General features: G+C 42.2%; 1 protein-coding gene across 1 annotated transcript in view; it reads left to right on the forward strand.

Annotated features, from left to right (window-relative positions):
* The window catches only part of TMEM242 (transmembrane protein 242), a 71,273-nt gene that overhangs the window by 13,986 nt on the left and 34,471 nt on the right, over positions 1–22,816 (forward strand). Inside the window, exon 3 of the mRNA XM_088448955.1 lies at positions 20,746–20,883. Within this exon, the coding sequence (XP_088305081.1) occupies positions 20,746–20,883 (138 nt within the window). The remainder of the gene's footprint in view (positions 1–20,745; positions 20,884–22,816) is intronic.

Below are 22,816 nucleotides of genomic sequence, written 5' to 3' on the forward strand. Positions count from 1 at the left end.
TCTGTGAAGAGCACAGGGCGCCAGTGGCGAATTTGCCAATCTTGGTGTTCTCTGGCAAATGCCAAACGTCCTGCACGGTGTTGGGCTGTAAGCACAACCCCCACCTGTGGACGTCGGTCCCTCATACCACCCTCATGGAGTCTGTTTCTGACTGTTTGAGCAGACACATGCACATTTGTGGCCTGCTGGAGGTCGTTTTGCAGGGCTCTGGCAGTGCTCCTCCTGTTCCTCCTTGCACAAAGGTGGAGGTAGCGGTCCTGCTGCTGGGTTGTTGCCCTCCTACGGGCCTCCTCCACGTCTTCTGATGTACTGGCCTGTCTCTTGGTAGTGCCTCCATGCTCTGGACACTACGCTGACAGACACGGCAAACCTTCTTGCCACAGCTCCCATTGATGTGCCAACCTGGATGAGTTGCACTACCTGAGCCACTTGTGTGGGTTGTAGACTCCGTCTCATGCTACCACTAGAGTGAAAGCACCGCCAGCATTGAAAAGTGACCAAAACATCAGCCAAAAAGTATAGGTACTGACAAGTGGTCTGTGGTCACCACCTGCAGAACCACTCCTTTATTGGGGGTGTCTTGCTAATTGCCTATAATTTCCACCTGTTGTCTATTCCATTTGTACAACAGCATGTGAAATTGATTTTCAATCAATGTTGCTTCCTAAGTGGACAGTTTGATTTCACAGAAGTGTGAATGACTTGGAGTTACATTGTGGTGTTTAAGTGTTCCCTGTATTTTTTTGAGGTGTGTGTGTGTGTGTGTGTGTGTGTGTATACACATATCTCTATCGGATACATAAACACTTAGATTAGGTTTGTGGCTTCAATGTTTCAGCGCTTTAATTAGCGCCTTCGTCAGGAACAGCATTACAAAGAAATGAACAAACATACTCACTTTAAGTACCCTTAACCCATACTTGGTGGATGCCTCTGCCCGAGATCTGGTCTGTGAAGACATTGCGGGGAAGTGACATCAGCAAGACGTGCCCTGTTGCTAGGCAACCTAAGTAAACAGTAGACCTTAAACAAAACAAGTAACGGTGGTAATAATAAGCATAAGGACTAACCGTGTATGCTGTGAAATCAACAATATTGGCACAGCTAATGATGCAGGCAAGGGTACATAAGGATAATGACTGCTCTATATATATATAACCAGTCTATCTAATACCTACTACAAGGGTAATCAAATACATAAAGTATACATCAGTTAAATAACCACTTGTTATGGAAACCATTTTAAAAATGTGCTTTATAGTAATCATACATTAAGTTCATTTAGGAAGCTTCAAGTAAAACCTATACAGGGACGATGAGAACAGATCATGATCATAACAGTGTAACCCTAATGTCTCATGGAGACCACAGTGGGCTAACGTTCCTAGTTTGTGGATCCATTTTGTTTTCAATTGGAGCAGCAATTTACCCCTATCTCCTCCTCCTAGATAATGGGGGGACCTGATCAATAATTTGATATTGCAAAGTGGACAGATTATGTTTCGCATGGGCGAGGTGACGCGCAACGGGCTGTTCGCTAGTCCCTTTAGCTATGGAGCGCCATGTGCTCTTTAAACTGGCGCTCCGGTTTGCCCACGTATTGTCGAGCACAAGGACAGGTGATGGTATACACAACAAATTTGTTTGTGCAGGTTAAATGGTGTCGAATTATAAACTTCTCACCGGTATAGGGGTAATGAAAAAAAAATGACCTTGTATGTAGCTACAGGTCAAGCAATTAGGGCATTTATAGCCACCTAGTCTTAGTGGCATCACCCTGTTTTTTTTTCCAAAATTAGTAATATCAGTACGTACAATTTGATCCTTTTTATGTTTCTCCCCCTTCTGTAGCAAGACATCAAGGTATTGTTATTCAAAATTTTAAGGTCCGGGTCAGTTGCTACAATATGCCACTACTTTTTAGCTGTTTTATTCACATGCATACTCATATGGTTATAGGTATTAACCCAAGTATATCTTTCAGACCTCTCCTTGTCGATCTTGGGGTTAAGGAGTTTCACCCGGGGAATGGATAACACTTTGTTTATCACAATTACAACCCCTTTTGTACAAATTTAGTAATCATGCTATCAATACTCCTCCTTGCTGTCACTTCATCGCTACATATACGTCTCACCCTCAAAAACTACCGTATATACTCGAGTATAAGCCGAGTTTTTCAGCACAAAAAATGTGCTGAAAAAGTACCCCCTCGGCTTATACTCGAGTCAAGTGTAGCGCTGACCGGACGGAGTTCGGTCAGCGCTACACACTGCCAAACACACAGCTGCCGGAGCCGGCAGCTGCGTGTTTGGTGCAGCTCCCGCAGTGGGTGATGGGAGACACGTCGTCATGACGACGTCTCTCCCATGCAAAGCGGCCGGAGGAGCGGACAGCGGCGGGACCAGGAGCGGGAGTTTAAGGTAAGTGTTTTTTTTTTTTTTTATTCTTTTCACGTCTCTACTAGGGGGGGGGAGACTACAGGGGGCGATGACTACAGTGGGCACTACCAAGAGGCATTATCAGGGGGCGATTACTACAGGGGGCACTAAAAGGGGGGATTACCACTGGGGGAACTACCAGGGGAGGATTACTACAGGGGGCACTACCAGTGGGGGATTACTACAAGGGGCACTAAAAGGGGGGATTACTACTGGGGGTACTACCAGGGGGGGATTACTACTGGAGGCACTGAAAGGGGGGATTACCACTGGGGGCACTACCAGGAGGGATTACTACTGGGGGCACAACCAGGGGGAATTACTACTGGGGGCACTACCAGCTGCTGCCATTTCCCACACTAGGCTTATACTCGAGTCCGTAAGTTTTCCCAGTTTTTTTGGGGTAAAAGTAGGTACCTTGGCTTATATTCGGGTCGACTTATACTCGAGTATATACGGTAGTAATACGATAAACCTGCTTTCAGGGGTTCAGGATGTGCACTAGTGGCCAAGAGTAAATTATTCCGATCAGTTGGCTTACTGTAAAGACATGTCTTTAAAATGCCCTTCGTCTTTAGTTAATAAGGAAATTAAGAGTTTTCATCGATTTGGCAAGTGATTTTCACTGGACTCTGGGCCTGATTCTGACCCGGTCACAAGTGCTGTGCGCTCGCAACCGGGTCGATGGTGGGGCAGTGCGCATGTGCACGACAGAGCCGGCTCCGTCGTGCGCATGCGCGAGACCTGGATTGCGATGGGCAATCCGTCGCTCCGGGTCTCGTACCAAAGGGGGCATGCTGTCGATGTTGAGTGACAGCACGCCTCCTTTGGTGGGTGGGCCGGGGGAGTGGCTGCCCAAACGGAGGCGTTCCCATGTGAACGCCTGCGTTTGGGGCCAGCCCCACTGACATCACGGGAAGATATTGCAGCATGGAGACGTATAGGCGAAGAAAGTGTACATGCATAGACAGAGTATAATAGTTTTAGCAATTAGGGAGCTGAATGTGTATTTTGAATAAGATGGATGTATGGAGTGAGAAGGATGTTGGAACCCAGTGAGATTCTTGTGGTGATCCAATGGGAAGATTGTGGGCACTGAGTGGGATGTGTGTGCCACATAACTGCTCAGACCTCAGTTGCATAGTCTGCATGTGTGTATTCCAAAGAGCACACCATTCTAAGAATTAGCAGCTCCACCATTTTGTGAGTGACAGCAATCTCCCTCTGAGAGTGCTGAATCTGCAGTTAACCAAAGGGTGTGATGGCATACCATATCTGTATTGCACAAGGAACACGTCCATTAAGGCGTCAGCCTTAATGATCGGAATTTCATTGGGTTTTTTTAAGTTTAAGTGTCACAAATGCAGTAGGTTTTGTGAAATTTCTGGTAACCTCCTCAAAGCCTTAATGGGACATATGAAACAGTAAGGTTTTTTTGTCTATGGAATTTCATTGCTTTTTTAAAATGTATTAACGATTAGGGTTTGGAGGAGCAAACCGGGCCACCTGCAGGGGAGAAGGGCAACAAAATGGTACATTAACGCAGGTGGAGGAAGGCCGACACACAGGAGGTGGTTTTTTAGGGGTGCACAGGGACAGACGGCTGAAGGCGTGCGAGCCAGCAGCCGGCCTGCGGTGCAGTCCACATGGGCATCAGTGGACGACAGAGGGGATCACTGGCGCTGGGTATGCATCTGAGAAAATAAAATCAATAAGACACAGATGCATGGATGTATCCGTGAGATCTATCTATGCATCTATGTAAAGAATTTAATATGTGAAAAATTTTTAAAAAAATGACATGGCCCCCCTCCCACCAAAAGCACAACCAGCATCGGGCTTTTCACTGTCAGTTCTGGTTGTGAAAATACAGGGGACAAAAAGCGTAGGGGTCCCCTGCATTTAGCAGAACTAGCACTGGGCTAAATGGAACCAGTCCTAGTTTTCAAAATACAAACGACGTAGGGGTCCAGTCACAGTGCCGGCGCACACACTTACCGGGTCCGGAGGCACTGGTCTGCGAGGGGACAGCGGGCGGGGGGTTTCCGGCATCTGCCACTGCTCCCCGCTGCTCGTCCCTCTCTCTGATGCAGGCGGGCGCAGCTCCCGACGGGTGTGCGGGCCGACCTGCCAAGGATTTAAAGGGCTATACACACCCCTTTTAGTGATGTCACAGGAAGTGACTAGGATAGCTGCCTATATATGGGGGACTCTGTGAACACTCCAGTGCCAGAGTATAGGCTCATTACCATAATCCAGCGTTCCGTGCATATCCTGATTACCAATTTGAACTTGGCTTCGTTTGTGACCCCGATTCTGTCTGATCCCTGGTTCTGTGTTGATATCTGGTTCTGACCTTGGCTATTCCCTGTGACGCGCTTACGCCTGCTCCCTGGTACCATCTCGTCTGTTTGGTTCTGACCCGGCTTGTCGACTACGCTAAAGTCTCCTGCACTCTGTCTAAAGTACACCAGCACCTGTATAGGGAAACCTAACCTGAGGGCCGCGACCTCTGTATCGGATGCAGCCAAGCCCATACATTCTTGCAAAGATCCCTGGTGAATACCGCCGGCACATTAGACTTCCTGCCTCAGGAATAGGTCTAGCCAATTCCCTGCATATGGGTTGCATCCTCAATCCATCCGAGAGTTGTAACAGGTCCCCCGTATTCTGTGCAACCAGCACTGGGCTCTGAGCCGGTGCTGGTTCTAGGAATACAGGGGGAAAAAATGCTTAGGTTCCCCCTGTATTGTCCAGTACCAGCACCTGACTGTTTCTAGCGGTGGGCTAATGCCACAGCCAGGGGAGCCCTTTCACTGGGCCCCCCAGCCAAAGCATTAACCCTGGCCGCTAGTTATCCCAGACCAGGGATCCCTGGGGAGCTGGTGACCCCCCCCCCAATAATGGGGTCCACTTTTCCAGGACAACCCAGGCCTGGGCTGATAGCCTGGGGCTATCCCTGGCACCCCTGTGTGGGTGCCTGATTGATTGTGTAATGTGGTGCATTTTAAAGAATATTGTCTTTTGTGGGTAAACAATAGGTCTCAGCAAGCCTCCCCCGCATGCTGGTACTTGGAGAACCACAAGTACCAGCAAGTGGGGCATTTAGGGCCCACTGGTACCTGTAGTACACCTATAAAAGAAATATTAAAAGGAACAGACTACACCAATTTTTTTTTTTTTTTAATATAAATATTATAAATAATTTATTTTGTCTGAACCTTCACTTGGCGGGCAACGGCCTTTCAGCTCTTTTTCGTGGCTGCCATCACCCCAGGACTTCATCGTCTTTACCTGGCGGGTGCTAACCCACCAGGACTTCTGCGTTCTTGCCTATTGGGTGGCAGCCTGTGTCAGCTCTTGTGCATGGCCACTGCCCACTAGGATTTCCGGTTTCTTCGCCTGGTGGGCGCCATCCTGTGTCAGCTCTTTTGCATGGGTGCCAGGTTGATTCTGTAAAGTGGCCCCCTTCCCCTAAAGCACATTCAGCCCCGGGCTCTTCACTGCCGGTCCTGGTTTCAAAATTCAGGGGAAAGATTACATAAGGGTCCCCTGTATTTAACACAACCAGCACCGGGCTAATTAGAACCAGTCCTGGTTACCAAAATACAGGGGAGAAACTATATAAGGGTCCCCCGTATTCTGCACAACCAGCACAGGGCTCCGAGCCAGTCCTGGTTCTGGAAATACTGGGGGGGGGGGGAAATGCGTAGGGTCCCCCTGTATTGTCAAGAACCAACACTAGACTTTTCCAAGCGGGGGGCTATTGCCACAGCCAGGGGTGCCATTTCACCGGGTCCCCCAGCCAAAGCATTAACCCTGGCCGCTAATCGGCCCAGGCTGGGAATCCCTTGGCATCCCCCCAATAAAGGGGTCCCCCCTCTCCAGGGCACCCCAGGTCTGGGCTGATGGCCCAGGGCTATCCCCGGCACCCCTGCACGGTGGGTGCCAAGTTGATTGTGTATTGTGGTGCATTTTAAAGAATATTGTATCTTGCGGGTAAACTAATAGGTCCCAGCAACCTTCCCTCACATGCTGGTACTTTGAGAACCACAAGTACCAGCAAGCAGGGCATTTAGGGCCCACTGGTAGCTGTAGTACACCTGTAAAATAAATATTTAAAATGAACAGACTACACCAATTTTTTTTTTTTTTTTCAAATATAATTTATTTTGTCTGCTCCTTCACCAAGTGGGCGACAGCCTGTGTCAGCTCTTTTGCATGGCCGCCGTCTACTAGGACTCCCAGCGTCTTCATTTTTCTGAAGATCTTGACATCTCCCTCTCCTCCGTCGGACTGTCATGCTGCCGCCTCGCGCTGGCTTATATAAGCCAGCTGAGGGGCGGAGCGATGTCGCGAGCCGTGATTGGCTCACGGCGGCGCCATTTTTGAAATGAGCTCTGCTGCTGAACTCTGCAGAATGGGTGGCAGGGACTGGATCCTCTCAGAACACCCGCACAGACGCCGGGTCCTGCTTCCGCCGGGTCCCGCAGCCCGCACCACCGCCGCTGTAGACCACGCCGCCACCGCCCGCTCCACCACCTCAGTGTCCCCACTTCTGCCCACTGCCATTACCGGGTCGCTCCACCGCTAATGCCCGCAAAGACAGCTATCTTGGTGCACCCAAGTGAAGCCACAGTGAGTACACCTGCTGGAGGCTCCTACTGAGGCTGCGCAACAAATTGAAGCTTCCAATCTCTATATTGGTGCAATCGTGAGGTAATAGTTTAAAAACTGTAACATTTTCTCAATTACCTGAACCTCCAAAAGGTCCTACCCTGGAACAATAGCTACCTAATAAAACAAACCCCAAGTCTAAATTCGCCCCCTTCCCAATAATAGAGAACAGCAGAAAAGTGTTCCTGACTGAGTGTCAGAAAAAACTGACAGTTGGAACTTTAGATTGTTCCCAAATCCTCCATTTTTTGGAGTGACATTCCTACCCGTCCATGCCAAATTTCAGCTCTGTACTTCCTATAGTTTTTGAGGTGTAGCACCTTAAACACCATGCCCCCCAAACTTCCGGAGTTCTCTATGGAGATTTGTTTTTTTCGATTCAGCCTTAATCTAAGGGCACGCCGTTCCCTTTTATAATGTGTATATAGGGTTCATACACATACTGTATACATATTTTGTGTTTACAGTAACCGTAGCAACAATGTGAACTGAGTCCTAGGTAACACTTCTGTCAGTTTATCTACACAGGATGCGTTCCCAGCTTGAAGCACCTCCACTCCAGCCACCGAGCTGTATAATGTAGGTCTAAAATATACTGCAACCAGGCCGGTCTAATCTCTGGTCAACCTCTCGGTGACCAGGTGAGTTTTAGGAGTTTTACCTCTATGTGGAGTAGTTTGGCATTTCGTCCTCACTAAGAACCTTCTCTTGGTTTGAAATCCTCTAAGTGGTCATCGTTTCTGTATTAAGGTGTAGACACTGCTTCAGTTGTCAGACATCTCGCGGGGAGTACCTTGCAACCTGCCCTTCTCCCAAGAGTCGGTACAATCCGGGATTGCTAAACCTCTCTTTACTCTCGGTGCGTCAGGTTACCGGTCTTATGCACGACGGGGAGAACATAGTACATTGAACCTCCCCTTGGCCGATCCGTACTTTCCACAAGGGAGGATGAGACTCTTCAGTTGTACATCAGCCATCAATCTAACATCAGTGAGGGGACGATCTCTCCTTTTGGATTAATCTACCAGATTGGTGTCAATCCTGTGGGTTCTGTCGGATATTCCTTTGTTGGCAGTGTATTACTCTCTATCCCTGAATCCTTCTTTTAGTAGGTATAGGGACACATAGTCTACTAGGTTCATGCGCATTGTACTGCTTGTCCCAGTTTCCAACTGCTATTGGTTTTCTTTGATGTCAGGTCTTCCATTTTTATCATACTCTATAGTCATTGTTGACATTCTTCACTGGCTTTCGGTTGTCCTTATACTGTAGTTCACAACATTTGGTTTCCCAAATGAGTTCCTAGACTTTGGTCTACTTGGAGCTTTGCAACCATAGGTGTAGACCACATGGTGCACACCTGTCATTCAGCTTCAGGCAGGAGTAGTACAGACTTCAGTTGTATTCTTCAAGACTCTCTCTTGCATATAGAAGAATTCTGCAAAACCATAAGTATGCTGTTTGATGACAATGTCTGTCGCTGTTACCAGGCTATGGATTGGTAATGCCGTCCTTTTTCTCCATAATAAGTTCCTAAATAGATCAGTGGTAGGGCTCTGCCTGGCAGTCCCCAGACCTAGGTTCAGATGCAGGGGGCTCCTTAATTTGTCCTTCTGACTTCGGAGCCTTCCCTCTGATGGTTCCGTTTTGTCTACCCTGAGTTGTTGTTGTTGTTGTTGTTGTGTTCCAGAGCTGATCATAGAATGCTTTTGGTTGCTACCAAAATGGCTGGGGTTTTTTTTTGTTTGTTTTTTCTTTCCAGTATGTCGGGATCAGGATTGGTCCTCGGTCTGGTCCCTTTTTTTTTTTTTTTTACACTCCATGTCATTTCACCTGGGTGCTTCCATTGCAAGCTACATAGGCCACTTCCCATTGGGACTGGGTTATTCTCCAGCCTCTTATTCTGATACTGCTTTAGTTCTCATATGATTTTTGTTGTACTTGGTCGCATTCCACCTAGGGCTGGTTTGCTATTGAGGCTCCCTTTGTAGATAGTTATCATTGTCCTTACGGGAGTTTTTCAACTCTGGACAAGGTTTCCTAATCCTTTTTCTGTTCATGCTCTGCATTTGGTAGGGCTCTTGTGGGCAGCCGGTGCGGTGCGTTGGCTTTTTAGCTTGAGGTGTGATTCTTAGTTAACCATTTGTCCTTGAATTCCATTTTCCTTATTGATGATTGTGGTTCCCGTATTGGTACCACTATCTCAACCTCTGGTGGTTGAATTGGCAGTTCCACAGCGCCTTCCCACCCAGGAGGGGTCTGCTTTGGGATATCCTAAGTGTACTAGCTCCACAGGATTTTGGTACTTACCTATTTAAATCCATTTTTCAGATTCCACAGGGGACACTGGACGCCTGCCCAGCACTGCTGTACCTGCCTAGGTTTTTTTTTTTTTTTTTTGCTTTCTTGACTGCAGTTTCTTCTCTGCAGTGTGTCGGGATACTTCTTCTGTTCCTCTATTTTGGACCTTCGGACGTTTTTTCAGTTGGTTCCTCCTTCTCTGGGGTTCTGTATCTTTGCTCTCTGTATCCTCTCGGCCCTTATCTAAACTGGGCTTGGGAGGGGTATAGAAGGTAAACAGCTACTCTTCTTCTTAAATTTAAAATGCCAGGCTCAAATCTCGCACCCGTCTATGCTCCAATGTCCCCTGTGGAATTGGGGAAATGGATTTATCAGTAACTACCAAAATCCTGTTTTCCATCATCTTGTTGAATCCATGCCATCCATGAAAGTAAAAGAGGGTTCTACCTAGTGGAGTGTCTTTAAGGGGATGCAGGTGGGGTGCCAACCGGAGCGGCTCCCAATCATATGATTTTTTTTTTTTGATTTTTTTGATTTTTGCCCTTAAAATATAGAATAAAGTATAATCTGTACATATGTATTCACAATATTAAAATTTGTTAATAAAAATAATTTATTTTTTCTTTCTATAATATACCAATCGGGATTGGCGAAAACAAATATATATTGAAAATCCTAGGCTATATCAATAATGTTCAGCATATATTGCTATGTGTAATGGTGCATACACACGATCAGATTTTTTCTTCAGATATGGACGATAACGATTTAAAAATCGTTCAGTCGTTCATATCTGATGGAAAATCGTTCATATCTGACATGCCTGAACGATGGACGATCAACGATGCGCGTTCCCGTTTGTCAGATAACGATATCTGACATCTGATGGGTTTGCAGTCAGACTTGGACGATTCCATTCATTTTAATGCAGTCAAAAATCGTTCAATCGTTCAAATCGTTCAAAACTTTGGTCAAATCGTCCAAATCGTTCAAATCGTTTAATCGTTCAGTCGTTCATCTGACAAATCTGACAAGTCTGACAAATCTGACCGTGTGTACGCTCCATTAGAGTCACAGCTAGATGATTATGTTGCATTCACCACCAGCACCTTGCCACAATAGAAACACACTGATTTCAATAATACAAGCTATAAATTGCCACTATTTATTTTAATGTATGCTGAACAATGCATATTATTGATATAGCCTAGGATCGTCAATATGTATAATTCACTAATCCTGATTGGTATATTATAGAACTAACAAACAAATAATTTTAACAAATTTTAGTTTTGTAAATGGATATGTACAAATGATACTCTATTCTATATTTTAAGGGTATAAATAATAAGGTATATTTTAACATTGTTATCATTTCAATTACATTTTTCAAAGAGTGTCCCTAGGAGTCTTCTCCCCTTGCTTTTGCAAGAAACTGTATTAATTACACTAAGTAAATATCAGATTTATTCAAAGTTCTAACCATTAACAGCTCATACTTGCGTATTTCAGTATATTTTTGTAGTTTAAGAACAATTAATATTGTACTTCCTGGTAACAACTGTCTGTCCAGCTATGTTTATACATCTTTGTTTCATTGCTGTTCTATTGCCCAAATTTTGACTCTTACTCCTGTGTCAGCTGTCTATAGTTTCCAGTATTTTATCAATGAGATCTTTCTCTGCAAATGTTTGAGCTGGCAAATTCCAAGCCTCTTTTGCCATTACCCTACAATGCTTGACCTGACGGAGCTAATAAGCTGATCACATGATAAAGCAGACAGTACTGTTTAGTTCTTCATTTAAATAGAGCTCCATGGCTCTTTTGTGCTCTTTTTTTTATTTTTTTTTTATTTAGTCAAGACAGTAAAGTTATAATTATACAAGTTGCATTTGAGATTCATGAGCTTGCAAAACTGTAAAAATCTGCTTTTTACAGTGTGTATGTGATAGATAGATCTATCTATATCTATAAATATTCTCTCAGTATAGTGAAGAGTAATATGAGAACCTAGACGTGTCCAAAATATAAACTTGTGTGATCGAGATAATAAAAACTTTGGTCAATTGACCGCCATTGGATTCATGGTAGATGAAAATGGAAATCGAAAATGCAACATAGTGTGTACCATTTTTAACACTGCATTCTTAAGAGGGATACAGGTACAGCCGTACCAACGAGTTTCGTCTTTCAATGGTCAGACTTCATCAGACTAAATGCGTTGGGACTGCTGTACCTGTACCCCTCTATAGGGACAGATAAGCTTTTTTATGTTTTATATCTTGTACATGTGCTTTTTGGCCATTTGTATATCACTGCTGGATTAAATTTGCTTCCTTTTACTTATCCATGATTGTGGATTGTTTTGTGGGACTAGTACGTTCCTAATAAGGTTACATGCAAATTATGCTTTAAGTATGCAGTGTTAAAAATGGTATACACTATGTTGCATTTTCGTTTTTACTATTTTCATATACCATGAGTCCAATGAGGGTCAATTGACCAAAGATTTTACTACCAGATAAGTGATGTCATTATCTCGATCACCCCTGTATTTTTATACACCACACAAGTTTATTTTTTGGACACATCTAGATGCTCCTCTTACTCTTCACTAGTAATGTTTTGTCTTTGCTATGTGTTCACTAGTATATATTTTCACTGAGTAAGGAGCAGCCACTCATTACCACATGACCAATAACACTATTTTGTTTTTGTGTGCGCCTCTACATCCATTATAAAATATATATATATATATATAGATAGATAGATAGATAGATTTACTCTTCATAAATCCTAGATTCGTAGAGAGGCCACATGTGGGATACAGTCTAAATTTCTGTCACACGGGGCAATTCGGTTCTCCGCAATGGGCCACTGCGATAACCGGGTGCATTTCATTTTCATGCTCGCTGAATGGGGTGTGAGGGGAAAAATTACCTATGATACATCAACATAGAGCACCTAAATGACCATTCCTTGAAGCACATTGGTGAGCATTACATTTCCCCCCATGGAGTTTTAGTAACAAGTGTGTTTGGGGGTATTTATGAAAGCTTATTTTAAAATGCAGGGCCTCAACAAGTTTTATCATGCACAACCAGTGATAAACCTTGTTGCGCATGATAATGGTGCTCAAGACAATCTGCTCCCAACTGTCATTTTTAAAACAGATGACAGTTGGAAGCTGTTTGGCTGGAGCACCATTATCATACTCGACAAGTTTTTTATCACTTTCATAGTTAGCAAAAAACCTCTAGACTAGGGCTAGAAAAGAAATTCCCTTTCTGGGGCACTCTTTATTAGATATATAGTATGAAAAGATAATAAAATTAAAACTTATAATATAGTTGTACTGATAAAAAATTGTGGGATATGTTTGAGACTTAGAGGGGTATTCAATATGAAACGTTAACTTCACTGTCGAAGTTAACGTTTCATATCGGAGCTTTTACCTGCGTTAAAGTATCGGGCGCGCTCCCGCTTATCCCCGTATTCAATATAAAATTAACAAAAACTGGAAACTCCGAAGTTTGATTTGCGTAAATTTACGAATTTTTCTTTAAAAAAATTGTAAGACACCCCTAAAGTTGTAAAAACATGGGGGATTTTAGCCTTTAATTGAAAGTCTGGGATTTAAATAGCCGCAGCAGGTGTTTTTTTCCCGACATTGAAGAAGTGTTACAGAAGAGCACATAGGTTATTTTTTTTCGTTTTTTTAAGTGGTCCCATCAAATTTGGGGTACATGAAAATGGGTACTAGCATATTTTTAAGTCCCTAAAGTAAATTTTTTAAAATTCTGCATTTGTGCACCTGCCGCTATAATTCTATTCTTCAAAACACCTGCCGCATACTTGCAGAATAGCCCTGAACCTATTTCCCTATTGTTTTACAATTTTTTCCCAATTTTTTTTTTTTCACCCCAATTTTTAAAATAATTTTTTGGGGTGTCCCTATTTTGTTTTTAAACTTTTTTTGACACAGTTCTTTTTTAAATGTCATTCCCAGGGGTGCAGGCTATTTTTTTTAAGCCCCAATTCTGCACTTTTTTTCGACACCTATTCAATGGTGAAAAGTTATCCCCGTTTTTTATCAAAGACTTTTCAAAACTGCGATAAGTCTTTGAAATTGAATACGGTGTAAAAGTAAAACCTGCGATAATGACGTCATACCTCTGATATTAACGCAAAAACGATGTTTTCGCTCCCATATTGAATACCCCTGTTAGAATTTAATGTAAAAATATAAATGAGTCTCCTTCATTTAAATATTTATTTATTACCAGTTATTTATATAGCGCACACATATTCCGTAGCGCTTTACAGAGAAGATCTGGCCATTCGCATCAGTCCCTGCTCCAGTGGAGCTTACAATCTTTATTCCCTACCACATGTACACGCATACACATACACACTAGGGTTAATTTTTGGTGGGAGCCAATTAACCTACCAGTATATTTTTGGAGTGTGGGAGGAAACCGGATTACCCGGAGGAAACCCACGCAAGCACAGGGAGAATATACAAACTCTGCACAGTTAAGACCGTGGTGGGAATATAGTAATTAATACATTTTATGCTCAGTCAGGCGAAAAAATATTGATCAGCACTCAAATATAGGCATACATGCCGATGTTTCACTCCCTCCTTCCGGGAGGGAGCTGTCGGGCTTTCTCGGCGGGGGGCGGGTCGCGGCAAAAAGGGGGCGTGGCCCGGGGGTGACGTGCATTTTGGGGCGGAGCATGGGGGTGTGTCATCGCGATCGTGACTCCGCCCCCTCTTTACAATGCCGGTTTTAAAGGCATTGTGAGGCAGGGGGCGGGGCCGTGATGACGCGATTCAGCGCGAATCGCATCACTGGCCCCTCCGCTGCCGGGATTTTTATAGTAAGTGCAGGGGGGGCGGAAGTGTCGCTGATAGCGGGTGGCTTGCCTGCTTTCCCGGGAGGTCGGGAGCGGCACCCGATTTTCGGGAGGCTCCCGACCAAATCGGGAGGGTAGGCAAGTATGAATATAGGTAAATAACAGAAAAGATGTATGGGGATTCAATTGCCCCCCTATGAGTGTTATGGCAACTATGTCCTACAATTATTGCTATTCAGTGGATTTATCAATATATAAATACACACATGTATGTTTATTGAGTCAAAGTTAGCCTAGTATATCCACCTGTTGTATACTGACAATAATTATAAACTTAAAGGTTTAATATTGCACTTAGCCCATTAAACAGCAATCTATGCAAAAACCTGACAATTCATGATACATATCCCTATTTAATGAAAACATGCAATCAATATACACTAGATATTTACACAGTTCATCCTAAATAGCCCATATAATCAAATAATTGCACTTAGCCCAAATTCATATGTTCTTAAAGCATGCACACATATTTTTCAAATTCCATCGCAAGATGCACTTAAACAGGGTAAATCCTGAAAACCCAAAACATGTGCATAGATTCTGATTCCACCTATAGTGTATGGGCTTTAAAACTAAAGAAAACATTCAGAATGTGCCAATCTAATATCCTAATAAATTTTAGGGTTCAATCCCATAGCATAGGGAAATAAGGATAAGGCACAGTACAGCACCTGTGTCCTGATCACATTCTGCTGTCTGGGGTCTTCACTGAGCAGACCCCAGATGAGAGATTGATCCCAAGCAGTGCCGATAGAAAGAAAAGGTAAGTGGGAGGACACTGTCCCGTGTGCGGTGTTTGGCTGTCCTTGTTGCCTAGGCAGCGCAAGGACTGGATACGCTGCCCACTGGAGAAAATACCTGTGTCTGAAAGGTGTCGGAACAAGTTGCCAGTAATATCTGCCATATGTTGCTCCCTGCTGTACCAGGGAGTGGGTGCTGTGGACGCGTGTTTCACCCTGCGGGCTTGTTCACCATGAGCTTGACGTTACCTTCGGGTGTTGCCTTCTTAACACTCCAAACAGCCAATCATTGTAGAGTCTGAGTGATAGACAAACCCGCCGGCCAATAGTATTGCCAGCTTCTATTTCTCCTCTAGTAGGATCACATGGGTGAATTTTCCCAATCCTGGTGATGCATTATGTGCTAATAGGTTCTTTTAACCCTAACTCTGCCAGTATAAAAGCATCCCCCACAATATCTCTACTATTATGGGGAAATGGTTAGTTATATCCTGTGTCCCGTATTATTAATAATAGTAAGATACCTAAATATATGTGTAATAATAATAGAAGATAAATATTGTGATAATTAGTGGTATAAATAAAAAAGTATGTGAAATAAATAAGTGTGTAAAAATGTGCGTGCAGAATTATTAAGACAAAAAAAACTTATTAAAAATAGCGATGCTATATTTTGTAAAACATTAAAATTGTATCCAATCCTAATTAATGCCGAAGTATCCCCATGACCTATGACATGGAGATTTAAATAAATTCCACCTAAAAGTCAAGTGATGCTCTGGGTAAATTTTAACCATATAATAAATGCTGTGTAGTGTAGATTCTTTAAACAAAATATAATTATAATGAAACTAACACCAATTAGTGTCGAAGTGCTAATGTGAAATAATAGTGTCGCCGTGTCATCATATAGTGTAAGAGTATCCAAGTATCCAGTGAAAAGCAAGTGTTACAAATTTGGTAGATACGTGCTGTGTAAGAGACTATTACCCTAATAAATATTCCTTAGTGTACCAATAATCCACCTATTAAAATATAATGGTATGGATACTGCAAAGACCAGGATCCTACTTAATAGAAAAAAGGAGAAAAATAATTATTATAATGACTCCTATCTGAACTTCTCTTTTAAGAAAAAGTGAATCATTTATGAATTCATTGAGGCCTTTCAGAGCCAAAGCTTCCATCCTAAAGGTCCACTCACACATAGTATCTGATACCCATTTTGGCTTTCTCCTAGCCAAATACCTTTTTCATGTTTACGGTCATGGCGAAGGGAATGAAAGTGTTTGGCCACTGTAGTAATTTATTTGAGGTTAGCCAGATATCTGGAAGCATTCCTTATATTCCCTACGTGTTCAAGAACACGTTGCTTCAACATTCTGGTAGTAATCCCTACATAAAGTTTAGCTGGTCTACAATTGAAAAATTCCTTTATTTTGATGGTGGTACCAAATTTGTCTTTGACCTCGGTTTTGTTCTGGATATATTTGCATGCGTCACATGCATATGTCCCATTGATGGTTGGTGTCTTTCGCTTCCGTCTACAGAAATGGCTCTTCACCAGGTGATCACGTAAATTAGGGGATCTTCTCCAACTCATTGACACTCTAGGTTGTAAATTATCAGCAAGGTCCGGGTCTGTTAATAGAATAGGCCAATTTTTCTGTATTATTCTAGTTATTTCCGTCCATTCCCTGCAGTAATCGCTAACGAAGCGTACAATTGCTTAAATTGTTTATTATATTCCGGTGCAGGATCTATTTGTCTGTTTTTACAAGTTTTATCACTCGTCAATTATCAAACTTGTTGATAAATGAGGCCCACAGTCTGTAAAATGACAGTTATGCTGGGTGCACAGTAGACATGGGGTTATTGACCACCCCTGCACTAGACTATATGTTGTCCGCTGACTGTCATGCTGCAGAATACAGTATGACACATCTCTTCCCCTGTCGGACCCGGCATTGGCAAGCGTGGTTGCACTTGCGGCATTGCCGGGTCCTGTCGCCGGCGATATTTCGCTGGGTACATTGTCTAATGTGTACTCAGATTTAGGAGCAGATTGGTTGGTACTTTATCCCTCACATTTTGTCTCTTCCAAGCTTTCATGAATATCCCCTTTGTAACTAACAGTTTGCTTCTGTAATCCCTGGCATTGATATGTAATACACTTACTTTTAGATCCTGTGATCTTTGATCATATGGCCTTGTGGCTGCTGTGATATGGCACACAAGCAGTATAAAGACCTTGGTGACCGAGAAGGAATTTTATTTTAGTAAAGATTTATTCATTTAAATATATTTTAGTAAGCTGTCATCCCCTTGAGCTTTACCAATCTTTCTTGAAGTTGCCTCCTAAAAACATGACAATTTCTTTTAGTCTTGTGGAGGCCAGTGTAGTCACAAACACAGCATTCAGCATCAACAACATCCGTTCTTTATTTGCTTTTGATTTATTTATTTTTTATCTGCTCCCATTTTCAACCATCATGTAACTATCCATGGACATGACAGAGTGTAATAAACACAACTTGGCATACATAATTATGCCTAACTCAGCTGTTGCAATGGATAAATGCAAAAGCACTCACTGATCAAGAGCAGCCGCACTGAAATATGAATTAACTGAGTCACTACCCTGTACTAAGTTGGGATGGGTAATTTTGGCGTTCAGATTGGGGTATTTCATAATTCAGTTATATGATGTACCAAAATGAGCTTAGATCAGTGTTACAATTGATTTCACAATGCTACATGACGGGCATGGATTAGGTCTCTGCACTACTATTTGGGGAAAAAAGTTTGTATAAAAAAAATGAAATGGGGCAAGACAGATCTTTTTAAACTCTAATGGGGGGCATCCACTAGACGATAAAGTTGAACGATAATGATAAAATCGTTCGATAATCGTTCAAACATCATTTGCAAATCGTGCAGTAATTGTTTCTAGCGATGTACGATGAGCACTCCCGCCGGTCGTCTGATCGTCTCCTCCATCGACTGAACATGCAGGTCAATTTCACTTGATTGCTTACAAATTGTTTACACATCGTTCACGCTGAACGATCAAACGATGAACCACTATCTGCCCACTATAGCTGAAAGCTCTCAATCACAGATTCAAACAACGTAGTTTATCGTTAGATCTTTTGCAAATCGTTTGCAAATCTTTTGCACATTGTTCAGAGTGGAAGATCAAATTTCAGGGGAAACTTCAAGGGAAAATCGTTAAGAGGTTGGACAGGGATAAAATCGTCTAGTGGATGCCCCCCATTACTCCTCTGCAGCATAAGACACTCACTTGCTATGCACGATACTGAAACCTTTTGTTTGGCTGTCCCAAACTTTTACAAAAATGCATAGATATTATTGTAATGTCTATTGCCCTTACTCCAACCATAAAGAATTTCTCAAATTAAACAAGGCACAATATGTTCATCCGAATTTGAGTAAATGACTCCTATTTTGTGCCACTGTACTCGGGAGATCAAATATATACTGTATATATTGTGGTAGTTTTTTGTCTTTGGATGTTCTCTGTTTGAAATTAAATTTATTTTGTTTGGTTATCGAGACATAATGCCCATAACAAAAAATAATAGTTTAAAAGAAAGCTTCAAATGTCCCCAAACGACTATAGAAAACAGAAATAAAGGAAGTTATTCCCTCTAAAATGGCACATTCATTCTATGTACAGGCCATTTTTCATTCGCATCTATGGGCACACTGGATGAGATTCAGATCACTTGTGCATGTTGGAAAATTACCACACGTATGGGTCTTTAGTGGTCCTCTAAGGTCATTTTTTGATGCTAATTATCGCCACATATGACTATGATAGGGCATTTCCCAGCCACTTGTTAAGACATCATATCATTTAAGTTGCACTGGTTGAGTATTTCTCTGTGTGTGTAAAATATATATTAGGGATGTGCACCGGACCATTTTTGCCGGATTTGGTTCTAATTCGTCATCCGGATTTGGATTTGCCAAACTGCGGTGACTGGCTTTGGATTTGGATTTTTTTACAAAAATTGACAAAAAAAGCTAAAATAAATCTGTCTCTTTTTTCTTCCTAGAGTATTATTAACCTCAATAACATTAATTTCCAGTCAATTTAGAACACCTCACAGCTTATAATATTGTTTTCAACATTATTTGCCAAAGGTTGCAGTGAGCTCACTGGTTACTAAGCGACAGAGCAGCAGCCTCCAGTATTATGCCACTCCCCCAGTAGCAGCCCCCCCCAGTAGTATGCCCCCCCCAGTAGCGCCCCCAGCCCTTACACACATAAAAAAAATAAAAAACTTACCTGAATCCCCGCTCCCGCGCCGTCTGCTCTGCATCCACGCGACGAGGAGGGAGCCGGATGACGGAGCTTCTGAGTGAGCTCCAGCCGGCTCCCTCCGTGCAGCAGCCAATGAGAGTCTGTGTGACTCTCATTGGCTGCTATAACAAACACACAGCTGCCGCTGGCGGCTGTGTGTTTGTTCTGTGTAGGGCAGACCGCTATCACAGTGGTCTGCCCTACACTCAAGGAGCCCTGATGTCTAGTGAGAATCCGACATCAGGCGGCCGCCGTTCGGCCCCGAACGGGGATCAGAGTCATGCAGGGTTCGGGTGGACTTGGATCCCCTATGTTCGGAGCGGTTCGGATTCCACAGAATCCGAACCGCTCATCTCTAATAAATATTATATATAATATATGTGCACTTCTCAGTCCGTGAGTGATCAGTAACAAAACGGGTTCGTAAAATACTGTGGTGCCCTCCTTGAATCTGTCTTTTCGTTTGGGACCATACAGCTATGTGGCTATGAACTTGGGAGGACAAATATTTGTCCTGTATATGGCAAGTCATCTTGGTACTATTATAGGTACTTTAGTTGTGTTAATTTTTATCTTTGCTATAAATCCTGTTCACTTTTGTATTATTAATATGAGTATATGCGGTATTATTGGGTTAAATCCAATAATTACCCTTCTGTGATTTTTTTTTTTTTCTAGTAATCTGAGTATATTTATATTTATAAAACTTATGCCGCTATGTTAATGTTTTAAGGTATATCAATGTGACTTTGGGTATTTGGTTGTGATCTAAAATGTTTTTAGCGTCTCTAGCAACAATTGTTGCATTGATATACTTGTTACACCTGTGTGACGCTGTACCCCACGTGACTTTGGATTGCAGGTGTAATTATTAGGTAATTCAGCACAGGTTGTGGTGGGAGTATCTATATACACTTGTTTATGCACTATGTCAGTATACCTTTGTTCCTGAGGACGGGGGTTGTCCCCGTAACATGTCGGTCTGAATAAAGCAAACTAACTTGGTTTCATTACAAACTTGACGAGTGCCATATATATATATATATATATATATATATATATCACACACTCAGGTGCATAACATGACAGAATTTTCATATTTTGGCCTCTATTCACAACCACAATGGCTTTGAAATGAAACAAATAAGATGTGCTTTAACTGCAGACTTTCAGATTTAATTTGAGGGTAATTACATCCAAATCAGGTGAACGGTGTAGGAATTACAACGGTTTCTATATGTGCCTCCCACTTTTTAAGGGGCCAAAAGTAATGGGACTACTAAATATATTATGTATGTGTGTACTGATTTTTGATTTGTATTTTTATTTTCAGGGTGCCACTGCTACAGCTGCCTTGCCAGAAAGTGGTTCATCTCTTGCCCTGAGGGCTTTAGGATGGGGGTCTTTATATGCCTGGTGTGGAGTGGGATTAATCAGTTTTGCTGTATGGAAAGCACTAGGAGTGCATAATGTGAGTATTTTGATTTGCTGGCCAGAAAATATAATTCTTTAAATGATTTACCTTTATTGAATACTCCTTCCAGCCCATCACCAGCCTATAGCAGTTGTCTCCCAATCATATTTTTTTACTAGGCCCGATGATCACCCTTTCAAAGATGGAGATCTTGGTCATTTATGGGGCACTTGCCCCGATATTATCTGCTATATCGCACTGTGTGTTCACTTTTAACTCGGGGCATGCTGTGAAACAAGTAGAATAAGTTTATACCATTGTGTACTTTACATTATAGCTGTATTAAGCCTGGTATTGATTAATAATATAATTATTATATAATGTGCTAGCTTGTGTAGCATATAACGGCAGATCTTTATGGTCTAATTTTTATTTCCACAGTATAACTAATGTCTCCAACGGAGCATGCTGGCTTTAGCTGTTGTGGAGTCCCAGCTCCTGTCTCCATTTTTGAGAGCATCAGCTATTTTCTTTACGTATAGGAAGAACAGTGAGTTTCCTGAAGCTCAGTCTGCTGTCCAGGGAACCTGATAAGTTTCCCAATATTCTTTGGGGCATACTGGGAGAGTAGGCAACTATGTTTCTAATGTACTTTTATAGGCTGTTCTATGGCCAAGATGAGGCAGGACTATGATACAGAGCTATTTTCTTATAACATTGTGCAATCAAACGTATGTAAATATATACAGTTTTGAAAACCTATATATTAGCGAGCTACATAATGTACATGAAATTGATGAGTATATGCCTAATTAAATCTTGCCTGTTCTGTCCTTTAGAGGATGCAGCCATCTCTCAGGAAGGTGTCCTAACCTGTTTTCCTAGCAAATCACACAAGGGTCTGGCTTTCCATTGCCACATCCCTCCACAGTAGCAAAACTCTGTACAAGACTCATGCTTAGTAGATTTATACACAGGCACAGGTTATATCCCATCAAGCATTTGTGTCTAACCTGCAGTCAGTAAGGAAACCTCCAATATGCCAGCCTTCACTCTTCAGAAGATGCAAACTTTTGCTCTCCAGCAGAAACAAAAAGAAGTGTACTCAGCAGTTGTGTTGAGAGAGGCGCATTTCTGCACTTTTCCAAATTACCATTCTAGCCCTAGTGAAGGTTAATCTCTTAAATAAATGTTTGTTTTTATTTTGTTTTTGTTTTTTTATAAATTCTTTATTTTCAAAGTTATTTTTGTATGTTTTTCAATAAACATATACAATAGCAGAACAGAGAAAAATAAATACTGAACAATGTCTTTCAATATAATAAACAAAATACACAAAAAGACACCAGTGCGACATCAAATTTGTATATATCCATACAACTGCAAAAAATAATAATACAATCAAAAACATATAAACATAATACAAGACAAACAGGGATACACAAGGGAAAAAAGGAGGGGGAGGGGGGGGCATATGGAATGATTTAGAGCAGAACACAGATATCTAATATATAATAAAATAAAAGTATGTTGCCATTCAAGATCTAGTTGGCAAATATATAACCAAAGCTACATATTATAGCCCAGGGAAACAGTTACTTATACTTGATCTCGGGGTATCAAATCCTTATAGGAAGAAGAAGATTTGAAGTCCATCCAACCAAACCACAGTGTCACATAATCAGAATGCTTTTCAGGGGTCAAATAAAAAATGTTGAACATTGACCTAACGAAATCTATGCGTTGGAACCATTCCCAGGGTGAGGGAGGTACAGAAGAACGCCAACAGACTGATATTGCCGCTCTGGCTGCATTATTCAGATGTTTGAGTAAAGATTTTTTTATATTTAGAAATGGGTATATCTGAGTACGATAAGAGCCAAAAATCAGGCCCAGTCGGGACAGGTGAACCCAGAATCTCTGATGCCAAGGCTATAATCTTTCTCCAAAACGGGACAATCAATGGGCAGTCCCACCATATATGGAATAA

This window comes from Taudactylus pleione, unplaced genomic scaffold (genome assembly GCF_031769625.1).
Source record: "Taudactylus pleione unplaced genomic scaffold, aTauple2 ptg000473l, whole genome shotgun sequence".
Lineage (NCBI taxonomy): Eukaryota > Metazoa > Chordata > Amphibia > Anura > Myobatrachidae > Taudactylus > Taudactylus pleione.